Source organism: Thamnophis sirtalis, unplaced genomic scaffold, assembly GCF_051295495.1.
Source record: "Thamnophis sirtalis isolate CommonGarterSnake01/CBP01778 unplaced genomic scaffold, rThaSir2_p1.2 scaffold_3, whole genome shotgun sequence".
Classification (NCBI taxonomy): Eukaryota; Metazoa; Chordata; class Lepidosauria; order Squamata; family Natricidae; genus Thamnophis; species Thamnophis sirtalis.
Window position 1 is genome coordinate 27411103 of NW_028261383.1, and position 25648 is coordinate 27436750.

Consider the following 25648-nt stretch of genomic DNA (forward strand, 5'->3'; position numbering starts at 1 on the left):
GGGTGTCTTATACTCTGAAAAATACTGTAGCTTTTTCTCTTCCCAGCCAGAAACCACAATCCTGATTGTGTGATTTTCCATCTACTTTGCTTAGCAGCAGACTTGTCAGTCCCAATTAGGGTCATTAAGTCAGGACTACCCGTGTTTATACAATGGAACTGAATTCTGGAATGGACAACATGAAGCTGTCAGGCTTCCAAGTAACACCCCCAATGAAAGAGGACTCCGAGGCTTGTCAAAGTTCCATTTTATTAGAGATGTCATATTGGCACATCTGGGAAAACCCGAATCTGAAAGCTTCCAGGTTTCTCCCCACCCAAGTGAAAGTTCAAATCCCTACCCAGCAATCCGTCACAATCCGTCCAATCAGGCACCATCCAAAATTGGCAATATCGCTCAGTAACCTCATGGCAGCTGCAGGGCAAGATGTCCTTGACTCTCTGAGAAAAGAATGTTATTTTCACTGTACATCACCCACACTCCGTATAATCCCTCCTCCCATTTCCCCACAGTAGAAAACGTGGCAGGCCTGAAGGCCCAAATGTAAAAGATGGCTTCCAGGCCTGACAGAAGGTGGATTGTCAGATACATCCCTGAGATGACAAAGCTGTATCTCGGAAGGAAGGAAGGCCTTTCAGGAGGACTTTTTACCATGCAAAGGCAAGGAAGGAGCACTGAATGAACTGCCTCGTTACAAGTGGAGATACGACAGGCAGGGTCTGATTGCTGTAAAACACGGGTGTCAAACTCAAATTCATTGAGGGCCGTATCAGGGCTGTGGTTGACGCTGGGCGGGCGTGGTCAGCTGGGTGGCCGGCTTGACACCATTCCCTAAACTGCCGACATGTTTCCTCTTTGCACTGGCAAAGAGCCACACTGACCCAATGTTTCCTCTTCATATTGGGTAGACTGGGGAGAAGCGAAGCAGGCTGGCCTCTTACATTTTCCAGGATGGCTCTGCGGGCCAGATCTGACCACATCAGATGGGTCCTTGAGTTTGACACCCCTGCTCTAGAACCTATGAAAAATATATATAATGAAAAATACAAAATAGCCAGAGCTGCTGGATCTTTTTAAAAAACGAGCCTAATCTGGCAAGGCTTTTGTCAAACCATTCGAAGTTAAGTCGGGGAAGACCGATGACATTTCCTCTATTCCTTCTTTACACAACTCAGGCTCAAAGCTTTACGTACACTATGTGGTGACTCGGGGTTCACGCTGGACGAGTACAAAGGAGGAATTTTATGGGAGACTTTGTACAGAAGCCACAGTCCTCAAAGTATTCGCCCTTATTTTAATGCAGAGGTGTGGGTTTTTTCCCCAGACAAATTTCTCACTGTTTTCAGTTGTGAAGATTAGCAAGAAAACACATTGCTTTGATAAAAAAAATCACAGGAAGGGCAGATAAGGCTTATAGGTTTGATGGGGATTTGGGCATCTCCCAGTTAGATAAATTGGACTAAATTGCTTACTTTTTAAAAGCAAATTGGCCCATTAGAGCAGGGGGTCACCAACCTTTCGGACCGCAGGAACCACTAAATTCATAATCCCATGGTCCCCTTGTATGAATTAGTGACGGAAGGATGGGGTCTTTCAGGCACTCAGCTTGGCCACTTGTTAGCGGAGAGAAGCGCCCAGGATCAACTCTAGGTTTGCTGTCCATTGCAGCTGGGAATCTCAAATACAGCCAAGAATGAATGTTTGTCTTGTAACCAGCCTACGCGTTAGATCGGCCCACTGCAAACTCTTGTCTTTCAAGGATCCTGGACAAAGTTTCAAGCACTGTTCACTGAAGTGCCTGGAATTACTAAACAGGCAGCTAAGTAAGTGCCTGAAGGACCGCATCCCATCAGTGAGTGAGATTAATTGCTTCAGCGGTCCGTATCCAACCCAGGGACCATAGTTTGAGGATCCCTGATTTAGTGTGATATTAAAAAATGCAAAGATTTATCTGCGGACCACCAAAATTTTCTCATTTACCACCAGTTAGTGATCGCTGTACTAGAGCACAATCTTCATGCCATTTGAAGGAGAAGGAAAGAGATGCTATTTTGAAAACTGGCATCTTGGAAACAAAAGTAGTAAACCGTATGCACATTTATATACCATAGGCAGAAATTTGGAAGTGGTACTCGCAAGGCGAGGAAGGAATATGAATATTGCAGAATCCTTATTTTTTTAAAAAAACAAAAACCTTGCAGGTGTGACACTCAGCTGGAGATTCTGCTGTGGTGGAGGAAAGCCAAAATCTCCCACCCTTCTTGCTATTATTATAGGTTTCTCTCCTTGCTTTTCTAGGGCTGTCACATGCCCAGCGATCGCTTTAAATCCATATCCCTTTTTTGCTGTTTCTAAGCAACCATCTCCTAAGAGACTGCAGAATTTGGGGATTGTAAACCAATGGGGGGGGGGGAAGGAGGTGAGAAACGATTGACCGGGGTGAGAGAAAGGCTATCGAACCTTCCACTTGTAAATACAATTACATCAGATGCAAGGAATCAATCAAATGTCTTTATTAACAGAGATTCTGTAACCATGTCACTTGCAAACAGAGATAAGAGTATAGAGTCCAACATCCAAAGAGGTGGGGCGGGGAGGGGGAATGAATAGGAAGTTCATATGATAACGAGATTTGGCACAGATTGGAGAGAACAGGAGGCCTTAAAAATACAAAGGAATGCAAAAAAAAAATTCTGTAGGGAAGCCTCCCCATGCCTGAAACGCACCGTGTTGCGTGCCCATTAAACCAGCCAATCGATTTTGGCCGATGCAACTTAGAAACGATCTACTTTATTAATCAGAACAAGGCGTGGTGTCAAGTCTCAATTGTCTCATGTCCATTTGTTAAATTAAAGGAGCTCTTTCTGTAAATTGTTCTCCCTTGTTTATATCAAACTACTTGCATGTAAATAAACTAGCACCTCAAAAGGAACAGTATTTTCGTCTTTCTTCTATGCTAATTTACTACCTGCAGTGTCATTCATAGAAAAAAGTATTCAAAAATATCACTTATCAATATCATTCACTTCCAGGCGGAAATAAGGTAAAAGATTCTCTCACTGTTTCTAGTGGCATCAATTTGCATGTCCCAAAAGTGATGGATTACATATCATTGTTTGATTACAGAACATAGGTGTGGGTTGCAATTTTGAGTATTTTTCCCAAATCCCTCCCTGATGAAAAACTAGTTGGTAATAATAGCCAGAATAGCTCACTCCTTTCTCTTGGCTTGCTACAGCGAGTCCTCAAGTTATGACCGTAATGGACCCTACTCATCGTGGCCATAAAGCAGATCAGTCACACGACCAATTCAAATTTTTTTTTGTAAGCCGTAAGTGGAGGACTATCTCTATTAGGCTGTTCTGTGGATCACATATTTTTTTTAAAAGTAAGCCTGAGGTAGGTTAGGGTGATTGATGATCAGACAAGTAAGTGTGGTAAGCCAAATAAGGGGCTAAACTTTGTCTAAATCTGGTTGCCTAACATGTTACCTTGGCGCTACTTGCTGATTAATATTTAAAAGCCGGGGACCAAAAATATATTATTCCCACTTCTTTTGATCTGTAAGAGTGTAGTCCATTCTATTGTCTCGTCACCACGTTTAGAGTAGGCCTTACTCTTATTTAGCATATGATGCTATAAAAGCATCTAATCCGGAACCCTTCTCTAGATTTTCTTCTAGGTTGGATATTACCTGGTCCTGGAAATGGCCCCACTGGACACCCCCATTTATTAATGGACACTTGGATATTTTGCTGCCTCTTTCATCCTCCAGTTACTTTACATCTCCCCTCCCCGCTTTCTGTCTTCTTGATCGGCTAGATCTTGCTATGTTTTCTGCCATCATTGTGCTGGCTGCTATCGAAGTATTGATACTATCAAAGAATTGTCTGGTAGTTCTTATTAAGCCCCTTTAGTTACCTTTCTTTCTTTCGTGGTTGGAAGTTTACTGTAATGTGCCTTGCCTAATTGACCCTGGATATCAGCCAGTAGCAAAAGAGTTGGCTCTCTGAGTAAAAGTCACTGAAAGGCAACAAAACTCTCTAAGCCCCTCTGTTAAGAAAATGGCGAGGATAAAACGTAAAAATGTGGATTGCAGAGCGTGGAGACAGATGGGATGAAATCAAACTTAAGTACAAAGTTTGTGTGTTTTTTTTTTTAAAAAAACAAACAACTTTCAGAGTCTTCTCCAAGGAAGAAATGTTAGAACCCTGGTGCAAAATGAAAGGTATAAAAAGAGTGATGCTTAAGCCCTGCAAAAAAGAACTTTAAAAAAAAACAGGCTGTGGATTATACTTTGCATGCTTACCGAATGCAACATCGCTAAACAGCGTATGAAAATATATGCCTTCCTAATTACGGACGGTGATTTGTTTCACTTGGCTTGAAAGCAATGGTTCCTTTCTCGCCTCAGATAAAATGGGGAGATAGCCGATCAGGCTCTCCAAAAATACTGGGTGTCTCTAGCTATTGCAAAAATGGAGAAAGGGAAGCAGCCGATGAAAAGAATGATGGGGGCAGAGAGACAGGGCTTTATCCAAGACTGCGCTGGCACCCCGGTCCATACAAGGGCAGCACTAGGCATGCAAACACAGCGGGAGGAAGATGGTTACTTCTTGGTCACAGAAGGCGGAGCCTACTCCTCAGGAAGGAAGGAAGCAAGCAACGTATTCTGGGAAAGGAACGGACGGAGGACAAGCAACTTTGCTAGGAGCCTTAGCTTTATGGAGCACATCTGAATGGCGTCACCTGGAAGTCATTTTGCTGAGTCGGTACGGCTAGCAAGGCCAACAACAGCCAAGGACGATGGGAGTGGGCGGAGAGTGGGTGGAGAAGGGTTGCCAAGCATTTCGAGTGTCGTCGGCAAGGGCGAAGACAGGGGAGAAGGAGGGGAGGCGGTTGCCAAGGACCATCCCTGCGGGCGGCTGTTGCCAGGGCGGTTGTGACCAGTTGTCAGGGTGCAGGAGTAGGCCGAAGACAGGCGATTGGTCGCTAGGGGTCCCAGTCGTTGTCATGGTGCTGAGCGGCAATGATGATCACCACTGTAAGGATGGTGCACAGGACCATGGCGGCGATGCCCACCGCCAGGCTGATGAAGGAGAAGTTGCGGGCCTCCCGGGAGGCAATTTCAGCCGATACGATGTCGCCGCGGGCAACTGCAGTCCGCACCTGGCGGAGAGAACAAAGAGCGTGGGAACAGGAGGAGAACCCAGGCGCTGCAGCTGCAAAGCACGTTGGGCACATGGCACAATAGACGCCTCCCCATTCACAGTATCTTAACCCGTTCTTCAACAAATGGAAAAAGCTAATGTGCAAAAGATGAAGAATCATTTATAGACGGCAGGGAGGGGAAATCTGCTCTTCTGTGCCTTCCTCTGAGACTCCCCTCTTACACGAATCCATTTTTATCTCTTTTATTTATTATTTATTTTTATAAATAACTCAAGGCAGCGAACACAACTAATACTCCTTCCGCCTCCTATTCTCTCCACAACGACAAAAAATCTGTGAGGTGGACTGGGCTGAGAGAGGATGATGGGGGCCCAAACTCACCCAGCTGGCTTTCATGCCTAAAGCAGGACTAGAACTCACAATCTCCCGGTTCTAGCCTGGTGCAGGGGTGGGTTTCAGGCGGTTCGCGGTGGTCCCCGCGAACCGGTTGGTCGGCGAACCCGGAAGTAAGTAACTTCCGGGAACGCCGAAGGGTCCACCCGCCCGCCCGTGTTTCTTACCCGGTTTTGACGAGTTCTGCGCTTCCACGCATGCGCAGGACGCATACAGCGCCTGCGCGATCCTCCAGGAGCAGCTGGAGCATCGCACAGACGCTAGTACGCATGCGTGCACTGCGCGCGTGCACGAGGACGCCGCCGGCCCTGTTCCAACCGAACCAGTTGGAACAGGGCGAGAAACCCACTCCTGAACTGAATTAATCTCACTTCATCACAGGAATGAATCTTCCTCTCTGGAAATTCTTGCTACCATTTTAGTTTTCCTTGTGAGGAAGATTGTGAGGGAGGAGGACAGTTTCCTGGCTGTTTACCTACTCTTCACTTTAGCAGCCTACAGGGAGTCCTCAGCTTAGGAACGGAACTCAAAATTTATTTTGCTAGGTGACACGACACAGCTGTTAAGCGAATTTTGCCCCATTTTATGCCCTTTCTTGCCACAGTCCTTAAGTGAATCACTGCAGCTATTAATTTAGTATACAGTTCCTAAGTGGATCTGGCTTCCCCATTGACTTTGCTTGTCAGAAGGTCGTCAAAGCGGAGCAGGTGATCCTGGGACAGTGGTGCAATCGTCATAAATATGAGTCTGTTGCCAAGCATCCAAATTTTGGTCACATAATGCTGCAACGGTCGTAAGTGTGAAAAATGTTCTTCACTTTTCAGCGATGTCACTTTTTTCAGTGATGTCACTTTGAACGGTCGCTAAATGAACTGCTGTAATTTGAGGGCTACCTGTACATAACCCACCCTCCTATTTTTTTCCCCTACCCCAAACTTGCAAAGCAGTCTTTCTCAGCCATGGTGAGGTAAAAGAGTTGTGACTTCAACTCCCAGAATTCCCCAGCTGGCATGAGGATTCGGGGGATTCTGGGAGTTGAAGTCCACACATCTTCACGGTGACAAGATTGAGAGAGATAATTGTAAAATATGTTCAGCTGAAAGAGAAGGACCAAAATGTGGGTTTCCCTACTCCAGCACCAACACTTTCGTCACTGAGGATGAGGAGGGACTGGCCCAAAACCCCTCATGGAAGTTTGATGGCTCTCCCCGTTTCTAAACCAGCACCTTCATTGTTTTTCAGCTCCAGGTCTGGGAGAAAAGAACTGGCTAAAATCCCCATTGAAATCCAAGTTGAACTGTGTCTTCTCAATCTTAGGCCTTCACCACTTCCTCACACAGTTGTATGAAAGTGTCTCTGGTCATATGGGAAGCCTTGAACTTTCTCCTACGGCCTCTCAGTTCTCTGCCTTTGATAGGAGAATCATGTTTGTGGTGTTCAATGGACAAGTAGCTACAGATAGTCCTCGACTTACAACGGCACTGAAAAAAGTGACTTAGGGCCATTTCCCCACACACTTACAATCCCTCCAGCATCCCCATGGTACCGTGATCAAAATTCAGATGCTTGGCAACTGGTTTGTATTTATGACGGTTGCCATGTCCCAGGGTCACGTGATCTGTGTTTGCAAGATTCTGACAAGCAAAGTCAATGTGGAAGCCAGATTCAGAAAACAGAATAACAGAGTTGGAAGGGACCTTGGAGGTCTTCTAGTCCAACCCCCTTACTTAGGCAGGAAACCCTACACCACTTCAGACAAATGGATATCCAACATCTTCTTAAAAACTTCCAGTGTTGGAGCATTCACAACTTCTGGAGGAAAATTGATCCACTGATTAATAGTTCTGTCAGGAAATTTCTCCATAGTTCTAAGTTGCTTCTCTCCTTGATTAGTTTCCACCCATTGCTTCTTGTTCTGCCCTCAGGTGCTTTGGAGAATAGCTTGACTCCCTCTTCTTTGTGGCAGTCCCTGGAACATGCCACCCCTAGTCCTTCTTTTTATTAAACTAGACATACCTGCAGCCATTCACTTAACGATCGTGTCACTAACTTAACAACTGCAGCGATTCACTTAACCACCGCCGCAGGAAAGGTCGCGAAATGGGGCAAAATTCAGGGACCAACTTTCGTCTCGCCTAACAACAGAAATCCGGGGCTCAATTGTAGTGGTAATTCGAGGACTACCTGCATTTAAGGACTGCATATTTAAGAAGGCAGCCTAAACCAGACTGCCATTTGCTGGCGCCCTTTGAAATCATTTTTCTTTTCCACTCCTGCATTCATCTGACACTCAAGTGCATTTTCTTAGTATTACCATCTTTTCACTTCTCCATGGACTCTTGAGTAAATGTTCTCGGCGGCTGTCAAGCACCTGTTTGACATGTTACTCATCCTTTGGGCAGACAAAGCAGTGAATGCAACGCTTCAGATACGAGGCGGGCACGTCATGGCCTTCTACTGTGACAAAATGGTTGCCTGGGTCCTCAAAGCCCTGGATTATTTTCAGAACGAAGCCGCCTGACTATACAAAATGTGTACAGTACTGTACATGTGTGGGAGGTGAGAATTGCCAGCCAGACGTGAACAGGGAGTGCACGCGGCATATGTTCAATCCATTTCCTTCTCTGTGCTGTAGTTTCTTTCCATCTCGTGACGCTTCTAGATCTGGAAAGGGGGCTCCCTACACCAGAAGGATTTCCTCAAACACTTCGGTACTTTATCGGTGCTTGGCAACAATGATGCTTGGATCCCAGTGCAGCCGCAGTGCGGTATTATTTAGGTTGCAGTCCTGCTCACTATACCCATCATCACAGGTGAGTCCACATAGCTATGGGACCAAAGCCTCAGTCCATATTAGTGTTTCTCAACCTTAGCCAGAATATGATGCATGGACTTCAACTCCCAGAATTCCCTAGTCAGTGTTCTGGCTGAGGAATTCTGGGAATGGAAGTCCATGCATCATAATGTGGCTAAGATTTTAAAAACCACAGTGGTCCAGGTGTTTGCAATGTAGAACATCCCGTAAAGCAGCAAACCTGATTAGGGTCATAGCTGGTTTCCATCCCTCTTTTTTAGGTCATCTAGAACCTTAAGATTGGGCCACCAAAACAAAATCAAGTGTTTTAAGTTGATCACATAATCAGCTTACGGGATCAACTTGTGTCCTCTCCATTGGTGATGTAAAAAAAGTGCAAGTCCCCTCCGCTCAAACGAGTGGAGCTTCGCGTGTGAGCACGACTAGAGCTTCACACACACACTTGCCCACCATTCTCACAAGTGGAGCTTCGCGCGTGCATTCACTTTCCCATTGCTCATGCCTCCCAGTTTGAAAGAGGCTACAGCCTGGTAGTGAGCCCAGCCCAGTGGTTGCCGACCCCTGATTTGTAGTATTGATAGAAAAAAATCTTGCTCTTCAATTTGGATATTAGCTCTGATATTCATCCAACAAGACCAACTATCAAAAACAAAAAAGATATAGCTTGCAGAATCCCCATTACGTTCCCTCTGATGTCCTACACCACGGGTGTCAAACTTGCGTCATCACAGCGGTGACACGTGACGTATCGTGACTTTTAGAGCCGAGGTGGCGCAGTGGGTAGAGTGCAGTACTGCAGGCCACTTCAGCTGACTGCTAGTTCAGCAGTTCAGCAGTTCAAATCTCACCGGCTCAGGGTTGACTCAGCCTTCCATCCTTCCGAGGTGGGTAAAATGAGGACCCAGATTGTTGTTGGGGGCAATATGCTGACTCTGTAAACAGCTTAGAGAGGGCTGAAAGCCCTATGAAGCGGTATATAAGTCTAACTGCTATTGCTATTGCTATTGCTTTTCCCCTTTGCTAAACCAGGCGGGGGGCAGGGCCAGAATGTGATGCATCCAGCCCATGGGCTATGAGTTTGACACCAGTCCTAGACAATGCGCGTCCTGAAAAGCAAACAGCCTTGAATGTTGAATAAATACAGTTGTTGCACTCGGAAACCCATCTCCTGTAACCCACTTGTTGGATTGAGGCATATACCCAGAGGTGACATTCAGCAGGTTCTGACCAGTTCTGGAGAACCAGTAGCGGACATTTTGAGGAGTTCAGAGAACCGGTAAATATCATCTCTGACTGGCCCCGCCCCCATCTATTCTCTGCCTCCCGAGTCCCAGCTGATTGGGAGGAAATTGGGATTTTGCAGTATCCTTCCCCTGCCACACCCAAGCCATGCCCACCAAGCCACACTCACAGAATCGGTAGTAACCTGCACTCACTCACCTGCACAGCCTTGATGATAGCAATGATCCCTGTGGGCCAGAAGCAGCATATGGTGGTGAGGACAGCGATGGGAAGGTAATCGTGTGGTGGGCGCCGCGGTTCCAAGATGGGAATGCCAGACGTCATTTGTGTTGGGGAGAGAGCTGGTGGAGGAGGCGGATTGGCCTGAGAGTAGGGCTGGAAACAACAATCGAAAAACTGAAGAAACCATTCATTCATTCATTCATTCATTCATTCATTCATTCATTCATTCATTCATTCATTCAACTTAATATCAAGGAAAACAATTTCCAGCACTATCAAGTAGAAGAATGCTTTATGGAATGCACCACTTGAAGGTGCAATCTTGAGTGTTTGCACACCCACCCAAAATAGCTCAGTGGTAGATTCTGCAGGGGAAAAGACTGCACCTTCCAATTCTGATATCTCTAAGGTGGAGAAAGATATTAGAAAACAAATGCTAATAAAATATATCGGGCTCAACTCTTTCAATCTTGGCCTCTGAATGACATAGCAAAATGGGAAGTGCATAGCTAGGACTGTGAGGGAGAAATTGGAAGGAAGACCATACTGAAGAAAGTAAAATACCAAAGGAATCAAGAGAAGAAGGATAAACTCCTAGAGTTTTTACAAACAATCAATGGAACAAAAAAAAAAAAAGGAACAATGGGTGGAAACTAATCAAGGAGAGAAGCAACCTAAAACTCGGGAGAAATTTCCTGACAGTGAGAAGAATTAATCAGTGGAACAACCTGCCTCCTGAAGTTGTGAATGCTCCAACACTGGAAGCTTTTAAGAAGATGTTGGATAACCATTTTGTCTGAAGTGGTGTAGGGTTTCCTGCCTAAGCAGGGGGTTGGACTAGAAGACCTCCAAGGTCCCTTCCAACTCTGCTATTTTGTTCTGTTCTGTCCTATTCCTATTCTATTCTATTGAAAAAGAACCCAAGTGGTACTTTGCCGCTAACGGGGAGACACTCCCTCGCCTTCTAAAATTCTGATCAATGAAAGGCAAGCAAATGAGTGGCATTTTAAGTATTAGTAGTACAAATCGTCCATCCACTTTCCAGTGCAATCCAGCTGCCTGCATTTATTCCCTGGCTGTCTGGCAAGGCCTCCGTGGCTCCCCCACCCGTTCCCTCCTCCCATTCCTGACTGTGGGCCTGATAAAGAAGACAAATTAGCTGTTCTTTTAAGGAAGCTTGTTTGCCCTGCATACAAAAAAGACAAAACACCACCTCCAAAGAGCACATAATTAATACGTGTCAGGAGCGTCACAAAGGCCCTAGTCGCATAAAGGAGATTTAACATGGTTTTGTTCTTATTAGGGTAGATGGATGCTCAGATGCCCTTCTCCTAAACTGCACCAAGAGGAGGGGATGAAAAGCTGGATTTGGTGCTTGCCAAACAACCCCCAGCCTACACACTGCCTATGTCCACATGTTGTTTTAGCTGCAAGTCTGTCCTTTCTTTCTCTTTCTTTCTTTCTTTCTTTCTTTCTTTCTTTCTTTCTTTCTTTCTTTCTTTCTTTCTTTCTCTCTTTCTTTCCTTCTTTCTCTTTCTTTCCTTCTTTTCTTCCTTCCTTCCTTTTTTTCTTTCCTTCTTTTCTTCCTTTCTCTTTCTTATTTCCTTCCTTCCTTCCTTCCTTCCTTCCTTCCTTCCTTCCTTCCTTCCTTCCTTCCTTCCTTCCTTCCTTCCTTCCTTCCTTCCTTCCTTCCTTCCTTCCTTCCTTCCTTCCTTCCTTTAACAAAAATAGATGGATTCACATCTTATACACAAGCTGTTTGACTTAGCAGGATGTCTGCATCCAGCCGCAGGGGTTTCTAAATGAAACAGTAGCTTAGGGTTTAATGTTGTGCATCAAACAAGTCACTTTTAATTATAGAACAAGGAAGATGGTTGAAAGAAACAATGGCTTGGCAAATTATAGTTCCTTTAAGCTAAAGTTAGTAAGAGGGTAAGGATGTTTCTCTAAACTACAGTTGCTGCGTTTTAGAGGACGTTGGTCTTTTATTAATCAAATTGCTGTGAAATATAGAAATCATATTGTTTATGGTTGTTACATACATGCCCAAAAATGGAAAGAAGACAAAATGGAAACTAATCAAGGAGAGAAGCAACTTAGAACCAAGGAGAAATTTCCTGACAGTGAGAACAATTAATCAGTGGAATAAATTGCCTCTAGAAATTGTAAATGCTCCAACACTGGAAGAGATTGGACAACCATTTCTCTGAAATGGTAGATGTTTTCCTGCTTGAGCAAGGGGTTGGACTAGAAGATCTCCAAGGTCCCTTCCAACTTTCTTATTCTGCACTCACATTGAAAGAATGGATTTTTGAAACTAACGAAGCTAGCCAAGATAGCAAAACTGATTGCTTTGCTTAGAGACAATAATTGGATTAAATTTCTTGTGACTTGAAGACCGCAGTTTGATTTCTTAGACAAATAAGGAGAAAAATCACATTTTGACACTTCAGAATTTGAAGATTAGTTTGGATTGGATCAGAGTAATATTATAGCTTTTTAAACGTAAGGTTATTTATATTTAATGATTTAATGCCTGTTAGATTAAAGTTAAGCAAATGACATGTTAATATTGGCATTTTTGAATGCTGATTCTTAGGATTTTAGGATTATTAGCTATTTAAATTTAGGGAGAGGTTGCTGTACGGTTATTTTCTTTGGCATAAAAGAACATCGGAGGTCATTTTTCTTATAAATGTGTTTGCTGCATTTTTTTTTCTCCTGTCACTTTAAATTTGTATGGTTATTCCCTTTCCTTTCTCCCTGTCCTTCCTAATAAAGGCATAAGATCACCAGAGTGATAGCTCAAGGAATCATAGTTCTCATTACTTCTGCACTAACTCGTATCTGCAGGATAAAGAGGCAGTCCTTAACTTGAAACCATTCATTTAACAACTTTTCAAGGTTACAAAGGCATTAAAAAGGGTCACTTACAACAAATCCCCACAACAATTTGCAACAATTGACAACAATTCAGTGTCACATAATCAAAATTCAGGGCCTTGGTAACTGGCAGGTACAGGTAGTCCTCAACTTACAACAGTTCGTTTAGTAACTGTTCGAAATGACAACAGCTCTGAAAAAAATTGACTTAAGACCGTTGCAGCAGACCGTTGCAGCATCCTCATGGTCACGCAATCATAATTCACACACTTGGCAATTGATTCATATTTATGATGATTGAAGTGTCCCGGGGGGTGTGTGGTGTCACCTGATCCCCTTTTGTGACCTTCGGACAAGCAGAGTCAGTAGGGAAGCCCGATTCACTCAACAACCTTGTCACTAAGTTAAGAACTGCAGTGATTCGCTTAACAACTGTGGCAGGAAAAGTTGTAAAATGGGGCGAGGCTCACTTAACAAATGTCTCGCTTAGCAACAGAAGTTTGGGTCTCCATTATGGTCGTAAGTCGAGGACTACCTGAATTTACAAAAACTGCAGTGTCCCTGGCTCCCGACAAGCAAAGCCAATGCAGGAAGCCAGATTCGCCTAATGACCACATGATTCACTTAGCAACTGCAGTGATTTGCTTAACGATTATAAAATCAGACACAACTCGCTTAACAACCACCTTGCTTAGCAATGGAAATCCTGATCCCAATTGTGGTCTTAAGTCAAGGACTATAAGAAAGTCCCAAATTAATACAGGTAGTCCTCGACCTACAACCACAATTGAGCCCAAAATTTCCATTGCTAATTGAGGCATTTGTTAAGTGGGTTTTGTCCCATTTTACAACCTTTCTTGCCACCATTGTTAAGTGAACCATTGTAGTGATTAAGTTAGTAATACAGCTGTTAAGTGAATCTGGCTTCCCCATTGACTTTGCTTGTCCAAAGGTTGCAAAAGGGGATCGTGTGACCTTGGGACACAGCAACGGTCATAAGTACGAACCAGTTGCCAAGCACCTGAATTTTGATCATATGATCATAGGGATGATGAGTGGTGCAGTGGCCTAGAGGTGGAGCTCTCACCTCACACTCTGGAGGCTATGAGTTCGGTCCTAAGTAGAGGCAGATATTTATCTCTCTGGACATAATGAGTATATATCTGCTGAACAAAACTCCACACTGGCAACAGGAAAGGCATCTGGCCATTACAAAAGACTCCATTCAGTTGCCCAGACTCCACCCCACAAAGGGATTATGGGGCCGTTAAATGAAGATGATGATGATCCTAGGGATGATGCAAACATTGCAAGTATGAAAAATGGTCATAAGTCACTTTTTTCAGTGCCGTTGTAACTTCAAACTGTCACTAAATGAACTGTTGTATGTCAAGGACTACCTATAAGAAAGTCCCAAACGAATGCAACCCCCAAGAACTTCTCCAGTTACCCAGCTGACCATGAATACTCACCGCCCCTACAGGGTAGACCGGCACATATGCCGTACAAGGCTGTAGCTGAACTGGATACCCTGGGTGCATGTAGCCTCCGATGGGGAGGGTCCCGACAGGTGGATGCGTCTGCACTACGTAGCCCTGGGCAGCTCCGTTGAACTGCGTTTCCTGCATGTAGGGGTCAGGGGGGAGGCGGGGGAGGGTGGCAGAATGGTGGCGGGGCGGGCGCGGGAGAGTGGCTGATGTTGGGGGAGGCCTGGGGACAGAAGCAGCCCCTCCCAGCCGGGGCAAAGTGGCTGTTCCCGAATGCACGACAGTAGCAGAGGAATCGCTGTATCCTGGGATGGGGGCATCCTGGGGAGGTGGAGGAGGAGGTTGCAGAGGAGTGTTGTAGGGTGGGGGAGAGGTGTGTGGGGCGGAATCAGGAAGTCCTGAAGGGATGGGGAGGGAAAAGAGAGAAAGGAGTAGTGATTAAAGTATGCAGTGTGCCCGGAATCCACACTGCATATTGGACATTGATACAATCGAACGGGTCCAGAGGTATTTCACAAAAAGAGTCCTCCACTCCTCTGCTCACAACAGAATCCTTTATGCCACCAAGCTCAAAAATTTGGGCTTGGACAACCTTGAACTGCGCCGCCTGTGGTCTGACTTAAGCATAGTACACAAAATTGTCTGCTACAACGTCGTACCTGTCAACGACTACTTCAGTTTTAATAATACATGGGCAAACAATAGATACAAACTCAAGCTCGATTGCTGAAAATACGACTTCAGCAACAGAGTGGCCAACGCCTGGAATGCTCTACCTGACTCTGTTGTTACAATCTCAACCCCCCACAGCTTCAACCTCAAACTGTCTACTGTGGACCTCACCCCATTCCTAAGAGGTCTGTAAAAGGGGGCATGCATAAGCGCACCAGCATGCCTACCGTCCCCATTTATTTGTACTCATTTCCTTTGTTCATGTTTATATTTATACCTATTATCTTGTACATGTTTGACAAACTAACTAACTAACTAAATAAATAAAGGAAACCACCAAAAATTACATGTTAGCATGGCACAGCTCTCCGCAAAGGAAAACCCGGTGAAAACGTGGTGCAAAAGCCATGTGGTTATATTTATTCCTGTTCTATCAACACACTCGGTTTCCCTGCTTGATGTATTCTGCATCCAAAACCCAAATGTACCCATTCAAAATAGATATTTTAAAAACCCAACTCCCAAACATGAGCAGCAGACTAGGCAGCCGGCTTGCAATCTGCTGCACCGTTCCAGCGTTCAAAATAACAAGATTAAAAACGGCAACCGAGACAGATAACTGCACCAAGGTTAGCTCGGCCCACACTCTCTTCTCGGTTGAGGTGAGCTTGCCAAAGCAAGATCGATGGGGGCGGAACAAAACCTCAAAGTTTGTCAGGAGAAATGCAACGTGACACCAACGCCCCATGTTGCTTTCCGAACTGACCAACGGTCCAGAAACAAAGAGACCTAATTCTGTCACCCTGACGACTGCAGAGAAATGGATGTTCCGTCTTTCTGGTTCTCTCGTGAGTCTGAAACCCCCACTAGAAAAAAGTTTGCTTGCGTAAAACAAAATGTGGCATTAACACCGATTTCTCCTATATAGGGTTGGACATCAGCCCTTCAAGATAGATCAGGTCAGGGAAGAGGGGTGACCAAAAACTACAGGTTAGCCCTCCACTTACAATTGAGCCCAAAATTTCTGCTGCTGAGCAAGACTGTTGTTAAGTGAATTTTGCTCCCTTTTATGACCGTTCTTGCCACAGTTGCTAAGTGAATCTCTGCAGTAATTATAGCAATAGCCCTTAGCAATAGCAATAGCAGACTTATATACCGCTTCATAGGGCTTTCAGCCCTCTCTAAGCGGTTTACAGAGTCAGTATATCGCCCCCACAGTCTGGGTCCTCATTTCATCCACCTCGGAAGGATGGAAGGCTGAGTCAACCTTGAGCTGGTGAGATTAGAACAGCTGAACTGCAGATAACAGTCAGCTGAAGTGGCCTGCAGTACTGCACCCTAACCACTGTGCCACCTCAGCTCCATAGGCTTAGACTTAGGTACCGCTTCACAGTGCTTTGCAGCCCCCTCTAAGTGGTTTACAGAGTCAGCCTATTGCCCCCAACAATTTGGGTCCTCATTTTACCCACCTTGGAAGGATGGAAGGCCGAGTCAACCTTGAGCCTGGTGAGATTCAAACTGTCAAATTGCAGTCAGCTGGCAGTCAGCAGAAGTAGCCTGTAGTACTGAATTAACCACTGTGCCACCTCGGCTCATAATGTTAGTAATAATATTCTGTAGAATATTTTAATATTCTGTAGAATATTTTAATATTCTGTAGAATATTTTAATATTCTGTAGAATATTTTAATATTCTGTAGAATATTTTAATATTCTGTAGAATATTTTAATATTCTGTAGAATATTTTAATATTCTGTAGAATATTTTATTCTGAGGAGGTGAGGGGGCTTTCCTACAAGCGCTTTCCACAGCTTTGTGCAGCTGTGTATTATGCAAACCTAGCTCGAATATAAGCGAGAACAAAGGGCCTGCAGCAGTGGTGGGTTCCGGCAGTCGTTACTGCTGGTTCTCTCACAGATGTGAAGCGCGCACACTTGATGTGTGCTGCGCGCGCATGCACAATACAATAAAAATTGCTCTGTGCATGCACAGAAGCAAGAAACAAGATGGCGGCACCTATGGCACTGCCGAGAGAACCAGTCCAGGGGTGTGGCAGGCCTGGGTGTGGAACTGGCAGCGACCCAAGCCGCCAAGCTACTAACGGTTTGGCCGAAATGGTCCGAACCGGTATGAACCCATCACTGGGCTGCAGCATAAAGTGATGCCCTGCAGGATTACATTTTCCTTCCTGTTTTTACTTTTCCAATTTGTATTCCACACTGATGGAATGAGGTTCTTAATACCCATCCATTTTTTGTGCATTTCAGGCTTCCTCACAGAGGTGGGTTTCACATAAGTTTACCAGAGGTTCGCCCCGCGCACACATGCTCGCTTCATGAGTGTGCACGCCTTCTGCGCATATGCTTTGCTCGTGCATGCGACGTAGCAAACATGGCTAAATAGGACAGCATAGAGCCAGGCCGGAGGGGGCGGGCCCACACCCCCACCTGCAGTTCGCCCGAACTGGTCCAAATCAGCTGAATACCACATCTGCTTCCCCAGCTCTTGTGACATACACAGAAGTGGGAAACAAGAATTCCAAAGGAAAAATACTATCTTTCCGACTGTGTATCTAGGCCCTTTTCTTGTATTGAGAGATGCATTCGGAGGTCCAGCCTGAAAAAATGAGAACATTACTTAGTAGGCAAACATCCTTATTTCTTTAAGAAGCAATCAACATGTGAATGATCAGGTAGCTAATCTGTTTTAATTGCACAATTGTTGTATGCTACATGACTCAAATTCTGGACATATAAGTGGGTGTCAGGGTTCCAAGTAACTCCGCCAACGAAAGAAGACTCCGACGCTTGAGGTTCCTCAAAGTTCCATTTTTATTAGAGATGTCATATTGGCACATCTGGGAAAAATCCAAATCTGAAAGCTTCCGGGTTTTCCCCCACCCTAACGAACGTTTAAGTCCATGCCCAGCAGCACCCACATGTCCATCACATGGTCCAATAGTCACCATCCCAACTGGAGATGCCTTCCCGTTACATCATCACAGCTGAAGGGCACGATGACCTGATTCTCTGAGAAAGGAATGCAATTTAGACTATATATCTCCCATACTCCATATAATCCCCCCTTCCCGTTTTCCCACAGCATTGAATGTGGGAGGCCTGAAGGGCCAATGCAAAAGAGGTGTGGACTCTGTTAATCATATGGCCCAGGAAGCCCTATTGAATTATTTCTGAGTGGGGAGGCATGTGGTGTGATTTTTGTTACATAAACTATTTCCCTTCCAGTCTGAACATAGCAAATTGATTTCTGGAGAGCAAATGAAGCATAAAATGTCAACAACAACAAAAGGCATAGAGCTGAAATACCAATGTCACAGCCTTGGCTGGAGTGGAGACAGTCCCTTAATGTAATACACAGGTGTCCCTCATCCCACCAAGACGCACAACCGAAGAGGGCTGGAGAGTAGCTTCTCCAGGGTACCAGTGAGATGAAATTCTTGTGGTTTATGGTTTATCTTCCTTCATTCAATATGGTGCACCTACGCTTCCCTTCAAATCACTCTTGATTCCTGACAAACCCAAAATGCCGGATTTTCTTGGCAAGATTTTTCGGAAGTGCTTTGTCCCTGCCTTCTTCCTTGTTGCAGAAGACTCCTGAGAAAAAGGACTGAGAAAAATATCTACAGACTCCTCACCTCCTGGACAAAAAAAAATTGTTTCAACTCCTCCCCTCAGGACACCGCTATAGGGCATTGCATGCCAAAGCAATTAGACACGGAGATGGGTTTTCTTTTCCCTCGTGCCATCACTCTGCTGAACAACTAATTCCCACAGCACGGGATTATGTCTAAGGATATTTACTCATTTAGTAGGGCTGCATTGCTATTATCGTAAAGGTGTTGTTTTTTTTCAGGAGGCAACTCCTTAGTTTTAGGTTGCTTCTCTAGGATACAGAAAGAGCTGGAAGGGACCTTGGAGGTCTTCTAGTCCAACCCCCTGCTCAAGCAGGAGTTCCTGTACCATTTTGGACAAATGGCTGTTCAATCTCTTCTTAAAAACCTTCAGGGATGGAGCAAATACAACTTCCGGCGGCAAATTGCTTCACTGATTAATTGTTCTCGGGAATTAAGATATAGAAGTTGACAGATAGAACTTGTATTCCCTACAACTCCAGAAACTTTAATCCTTCTATGACTCAGTCCTTTGTATCATACTAACTAAACCATGGTTTGTGGAAGAAACCAAATGGATTTGTAAAACATACAAAGCCAGGAAACATGATTCAGGAATGGCCAAAGTTTTATTTACACAACATTATACCAGAACAAAACAAACCACATTATAAATTTAGGTATTGTGAGATGCAAACCAAAGTAAACTGGACTTCCTTGTTTTTCCTTTTGAAGATGTTTCGCTTCTCATCCAAGAAGCTTCTTCCGCTCTGACTGGATAGTAGGGAATGGAAGGCTTGTCTGCAAGGAATATAAATCCTTCCATTCCCCACTATCCTGTCAGAGCTGAAGAAGCTTGTTGAATGAGAAGTGAAACATCTTCAAAAGGAAAAAACAAGAAAGTGCCAGTTGCCTCCTGAAAAAACCACCTTTAGGGCAACCATGACCTGGATGACTGAGAATCTCTACAGGCCTATTGCTATTATCCTTCTCACCTTTCCTACTATCTTCTCCTATTGGCATCTTATGATTGTATCACTTTATTGTTTGCATGTACATTGTAAGTTTATGCACCGGAGACAAATTCCTTGTCTGCCCAATCACACCAGGCCAAATACATTATCCTGTTCTACTGTGGGCGGTTCAGAAAAAAAAACCGATGGATGGATCATTGAATAAATCAACGCAGAGTTCTCACTTGAAAGACAAATCAGCAGGCTCAAATCATCCTGTTTTAGACACATGCTCTTTAAACAAGACTCTGAAACTAAAAAAGATGGAAGGAAAGATGACCAGCAACCAGATGAATGGACTCAGTTACGGTGCCGTTCGCCATAAATCATGGTAAGGTTCTTAGCAGAGTGTGCCCCTGGCCAAAACAGCATCCGAGTTAAAAAGGCAGATTAATATCTTTTTATTTATGCATATTTCAAAGCACCTGGGATGATCTCACTGCCACTACACTATTGTGCCCAATTCGGATCTGACCCGGGTGCCGATTCCAATGATGGACTCCAGACACGAGGTGCAGGTTTTCTGATTGCTTTTTATTGGAGTCCTTCAAGGAAAAGGGATCCTGGTCAAAAGGCCAAGAAGCCCAGAAGAAAGGATTAAGAAAGCTTTTCATTAAAGGAGAATGTGGGACAAGGTGAGATAACAAGAAATATCATCGAATAAACATTTTAGTAATAATTCTACAATTTGTTCTCTTAGTCTCTAGCTGTCCCTATTCCTAAGCTAATGGAGGCCCCAGGAGTTATCTAATACACATTTCATTTGATGCAGGCCATCCCTAACTTTTAGCTGAGGTCTACCCATAATTGCTACAAGTTTTACACATGCAAATTTCCTGTTGATAAGCAGTCTTGCCAGACAGACCCCAAAAATTACAGTCTTCCTGATTTACTTTCAAGTGTCTGCCATGATCTTGCTTTAGCAGCCAGCCCATCGACACCAGAAGCAGTCGATTAGCTTCCTTAGATATTGAATTATGACCTCTAACCCATTGCAATTCTATGGCTCTATATTATGGTGATTGTATTACCGTATTTTTCAGAGCATAAGACACACCTTTTTCCCTCAAAAAAGAGGGTGAAAATCTGGGTGCGTCTTATAGACTGAATACAGCATTTTTGGCCTCCCGAAAGCCCGCCCCCTTTGCAAAAACGGACGTGCATAGCCTTTAGTAGGCTTCCAGAGTGCTCCAGAGGTCTGCAGAGTGCAAAAACTTTTTTTTTAATTTGCCTCTTCGGAATCCTGGTGCGTCTTATACGCCGAAAATACAATAATCTTAATTTCTGGAATGATCTCCCGGTTGAGATCCGGACCCTCACCACCCTTTCGGCTTTCTGCAAAGCAACTAAGACCTGGCTGTTCCGGCAGGCCTGGGGCTGTTGAATTTTTCAGCCCCATCCGAGGTTACGTCTGTTGTTGTATTTTTAAACTGTTTGTCTTTCTATTTTTATTTTTACCCCCTTCCCCCTCTCATTGTTAGCCGCCCTGAGTCTCTCGGGAATAGGGCGGCATACAAACTGAATAAACTGAAACTGAACTGAATTTAATATATTATTTCTATATTGTATTGTCCACATATATGTGATGCTTTGTTTAAACGAAATTTGTATATCAGTGATTGCATTACCTCCGTAGACGCCATACGTTACATAAAATAAATACAATTTATAGCGATAGCACTTAGGCTTCTATACCACTTCAGGGTCCTTTATAAACCTACAACTCTTGGGTGACTTCTGATAAGGTTAAGGACCTCCAATGCTCTTATCTGGCTGGAGAGGAATTCAGAATCCTGCTTTTATTTTGCTCCAATTAATAAAACAGAAACCTCTTCAGTCTTTCGGCCTTCCTGTAAATCAGTATTTCTCGCTTCTGCCACAGCCAGTTACCGCTGGCACCAGGCATCACTCACTGCCCTTTGATGGCAATCCAGAAGACAATTGCTAAATTGTGATAAAGGCCCATGTTTTACACAGCCTGGCCGCAATACAGCATTCTTTCTCTGTCTGAGTTAAGCAGGCCAATGCAGAGAAACAGGGGTACATGGCTTCTTCGCCCAGCTGTGTTTGGGGTGGGACTGAAATTTTTTAGCAACCTGATCTCTGCCCGGTTGCTGGGTGGGCGTGGCAATGGGGTGTGTGGCCTACTCCGCCTCCTACACCACAGCAGAGGGGGTGCTTTCACCCACCCCAGGCTCCGGAGACTTTACTTGAGCCTCGGAGTGGATGAAAACAGCCTCTCCCGGGCTCTGGGACCCCTCCAAAGGCCAGAAACAGGCCTGTTTCCGAACTTCCGGGAGTCCCATTTCCGAACTTCCGGGAGTCCCGTCCTGCAGTTACCTGGCATAATGATCGGGCAACGTGGAGACTCCTGGGAGGGGAGGGGTGGGTGTGGCCAGCCAGTCCTTCCAACTATCGGTTTGCTGAACCAGATGCAAAATTAGCATCCAGTTCGCCCTAACCATGCCAAACTGGCCTTGGTGTCAACATGGCATCCCCAATTATGTGATTCCAGCCCCTATCCTTTCCTATGTGTTCTCCTATATAGGAAAAAGAGGATCCGACATTTGATTGTTGCCACCTTCACTTACAGAATAATTGACACGACAAGGACCTTGGAAGTCTTCTAGTACAAACCCTCCTCATGCAGGAGACCCCGTACAGGTGGTCCTCGACTTACAACAGTTCAAAGTTTCAATGGTGCTGAAAAAAGTGACTTACGGCCATTGTATCACAATTACGACCTTCGCACCAGCCCCATGATCACGTGAGCAATATTCAGATGCTTGGCAGCTGACTCGTACTTATGACCGTCGCTGTGCCCCAAGGTCCCCTTTTTTTGCAAACGTTTGGCCAGTAAAATCAATGGGGAAGACAGGTTTCACTTAACAATCGGGTTACTAATTTGTCAGTTGCGGCGATTCACTTAACAACCGCGGCAAGAAAAGTAGTAAAGTGGGGCAAAACTCAAAACATCTCACTTAACAACAGAAATGTTGAGCTCGATTGTAGTCATAAGTTGAGGGCTACCTGTATCATTTCAGACAAACATGAGGTGATACTGAAGAAACTGGACTGGACGACCCAGCTTCTAATCCACTTTCAACCACTGGAAACAGAATTACAGAGCTGTGAGGTACCTTGGAGGTCCTCTAGTCCAACCCCCTGCTCAGGCAGGAGATCTTATAACATTTCAGGCAAATGGCTGTCCAATCTCTTCTTAAAAGCTTGGTGGAGTACCTACAACTTCAGAAGGCAAGCTATTCCATTGGTTGATTGATTGTCTGGTCCTTACTTCTAAATTACTTCTTTCTTCAATTAGTTAATACAATACAATAGCAGAGTTGGAAGGAACCTTGGAGGTCTTCTAGTCCAACCCCCTGCCTAGACAGGAAACTCTATACCATTTCAGACAGATGGCTATCCAACATCTTCTTAAAGACTTCCAGTGTTGGGGCATTCACAACTTCTGGAGGCAACTTCTGTTCCACTGATGAATTGTTCTAACTGTCAGGAAATTTCTCCTCAGTTCTAGGTTGCTTCTCTCCTTGATTAGTTTCCACCCATTGCTTCTTGTTCTGCACTCAAGTGCCTTGGAGGATAGCTTGACTCCCTCTTCTTTGTGGCAACCCCTGAGATATTGGAACACTGCTATCGTGTCTCCCCTAGTCCTCCTTTTCATTAAACTAGACATACCCAGTTCCTGCAACCATTCCTCATATGTTTTAGCCTCCAGTCCCCTAATCCTCTTTGTTGCTCTTCTCTGCACTCTTTCTAGAGTCTCCACATCTTTTCTACATCGTGGTGACCAAAACTGAATGCAGTATTCCAAGTGTGGCCTTACCAAGGCATTATAAAGTGGTATTAACACTTCACGTGATCTAGATCTCCATAAAGGAGTTCTAACAATTTTGAAAAACATTAAAAGAGAGCAGAGCCTCTAAGACTAATGTGAAGGTTTTTCCATCCATTGTTTCTTGTTCTGTCTCCAGGTGCTTTGGAGGCTAAGTGGACCCCTCCTACTCATGGCAGCCCCTTATACTTCATTAACTGTGTCCCCATAAATGCTGCTTCATCTCTATGGTGACAGGTGTTGTTTCTTGAGGTATCCAGGCAACACTAACAGGGAGAGATTTTATGCAGCTTTCCCAAGTTTTGGTTTTGTCCTCCGTGTGCGAGGAAACACCATTCAAAGTCTGAACATCAATTCAATGCATCTGAATTCTTGGCTGCTTCTTACTTAACTGCCGCCTGACATCCTTCACTGTATTTTGCCTTTATTTTGAATTAAGGACTCAGCACAATAGCAATAGCAGTTATATACTGTTTCATAGGGCTTTCAGCCCTCTCTAAGCGGTTTACAGAGTCAGCTTATTGCCCCCACAGTCTGGGTCCTCATTTCACCCACCTCGGAAGGATGGAAGGCTGAGTCAACCTCGAGCCGGTGAGATTTGAACCCCCGAACTGCAGACAGCAGTCAGCTGAAGTGGCCTGCAGTACTGCACTCTAACCACTGCGCCACCTCGGCTCTATCCATGAATCACTGGAGCAACAGAATAAAATTAGTTAGTCCGGTTCAAATGATCCTTCAGAAATGCTTTTTGCTCAAGGAAGTTAAAGGGGTGAGGGGGAATATTGCACTGGTCCTGCTCATTCTAGAAAGAGTGCAGAGAAGAGCAACCAAGATGATGGGACTGGAAGCTAAAACATACGATGAACAGCTTTAGGAACTGGGCATGACTAGTGTAGTGAAGAGAAGGACCTGGGGAGACATGGTAGCAATGTTCCAAAATTTGAGGGGCTGACACAGAGAGGAAGGGGTCAAGCTATTCTCCAAAGCACCTGAAGGCCAGACAAGGAATAATGGTTTGGAAACTGAACAAGGAGAGATTCAACCTGGAAATAAGGAGAAATTTTCTGACTGAGAGAGCAATCAACCAATGGAACAGATGTTGCCTTGGGACGTTGTGGGAGTTTCATCACTGGAAGCTTTCAAGAAGAGATTGGACTGTCATCTGTCAGAAATGGTGTAGGGTCTCCTGCTTGGGTGGGGGGGTGGACTAGATGATCTACAAATCCCTTCCAACTCTGTTAATTTGTGATTCTGATTCATTCTTTCTGCAGGATTGTTGGGAAGGTAAAATACCAAGGCACTGGCACATAAATGTAAGGGTCATAGTCTTCAAGGGTCAACTCTTTAAATCTGTGCATAAATACAGGCAGTCCTCAACTTACAACAGTTCATTTAGCGACCATTCAAAGTTACAACAGCAGCGAAAAAAGTGACTCAGGACCATTACAATCATTGCACCCATCCCCATGGCCGCATGATCAAAATTCAGCTCCTTGGCAACTGACTGTATTTATGACGTTTGCAGTGTCCCGGGGGCTTGGTCATGTGATCCCCTTTTGCGACCTTCTGACGGGCAAAGTCGACAGGGAAGCCGGTTTCACTTAACAACCGAGTTATTAACTGAACAACTGCAGCAATTCACCTAACAAGGGTGGCAAGGAAGGTCGAAAAATGGGGCAGCCCCTCACTTAAAAAGACTTAGCAACAGAAATTTCGGGGCTCAAATTTTGTGGTTGTAAGCCAAGGAGTACCAAAGCAGGTTTTCCAAGCTCTGAAAAAGAGAAAGCATATGGTGCGGTGATACAGGCCTATCTGCGTAAGGAATCATTAAATAAATAATTCAGACGCAGAGAGGGCAGAGAGGACACTGAATTACTCCAGTACAAATGAAGTTATGCAACCTCTTTCTCCCAGGGAGTTTGATCTCCCAGAAACCTCATTTCATTTCAACCTATTAGCACTTCCTTAATAAGTACGAGAGCCAATTTGATCGCCAGGGTTAAGACAGGGTGAGTCTCTCGTCCCGCCTTAGGGACAAAGGCAGCTGGGTGATCTTGGGCCAGACCTGGAAGCCATCTTTGACATTTGGGCCTTCAGGCCTGCCACATTTTCTGCTGTGGGAAAACGGGAGGGGGGGATTATACGAAGTATGGGAGATATATAGTCAAAATAACATTCCTTTCTCAGAGCGTCAAGGACACCTTGCCCTGCAGCTGCCGATGGTGTGACTGGGAGGCATCTCCAGTTTTGGATGGTGCCTGATT

General features: G+C 44.7%; 1 protein-coding gene across 1 annotated transcript in view; it reads right to left on the reverse strand.

The window, feature by feature from the left end:
• Positions 1-4150: 4150 nt before the first annotated feature.
• Positions 4151-25648, reverse strand: part of PRRT1 (proline rich transmembrane protein 1) — a 35621-nt gene continuing 14123 nt past the window's right edge. Inside the window, exons 2-4 of the mRNA XM_087708438.1 lie at positions 14200-14612; positions 9821-9997; positions 4151-5169 (exon numbers count right to left, since the gene is read on the reverse strand). Coding sequence (XP_087564564.1) covers positions 4993-5169; positions 9821-9997; positions 14200-14612 — 767 coding nt within the window. The 3' untranslated portion in view covers positions 4151-4992. The remainder of the gene's footprint in view (positions 5170-9820; positions 9998-14199; positions 14613-25648) is intronic.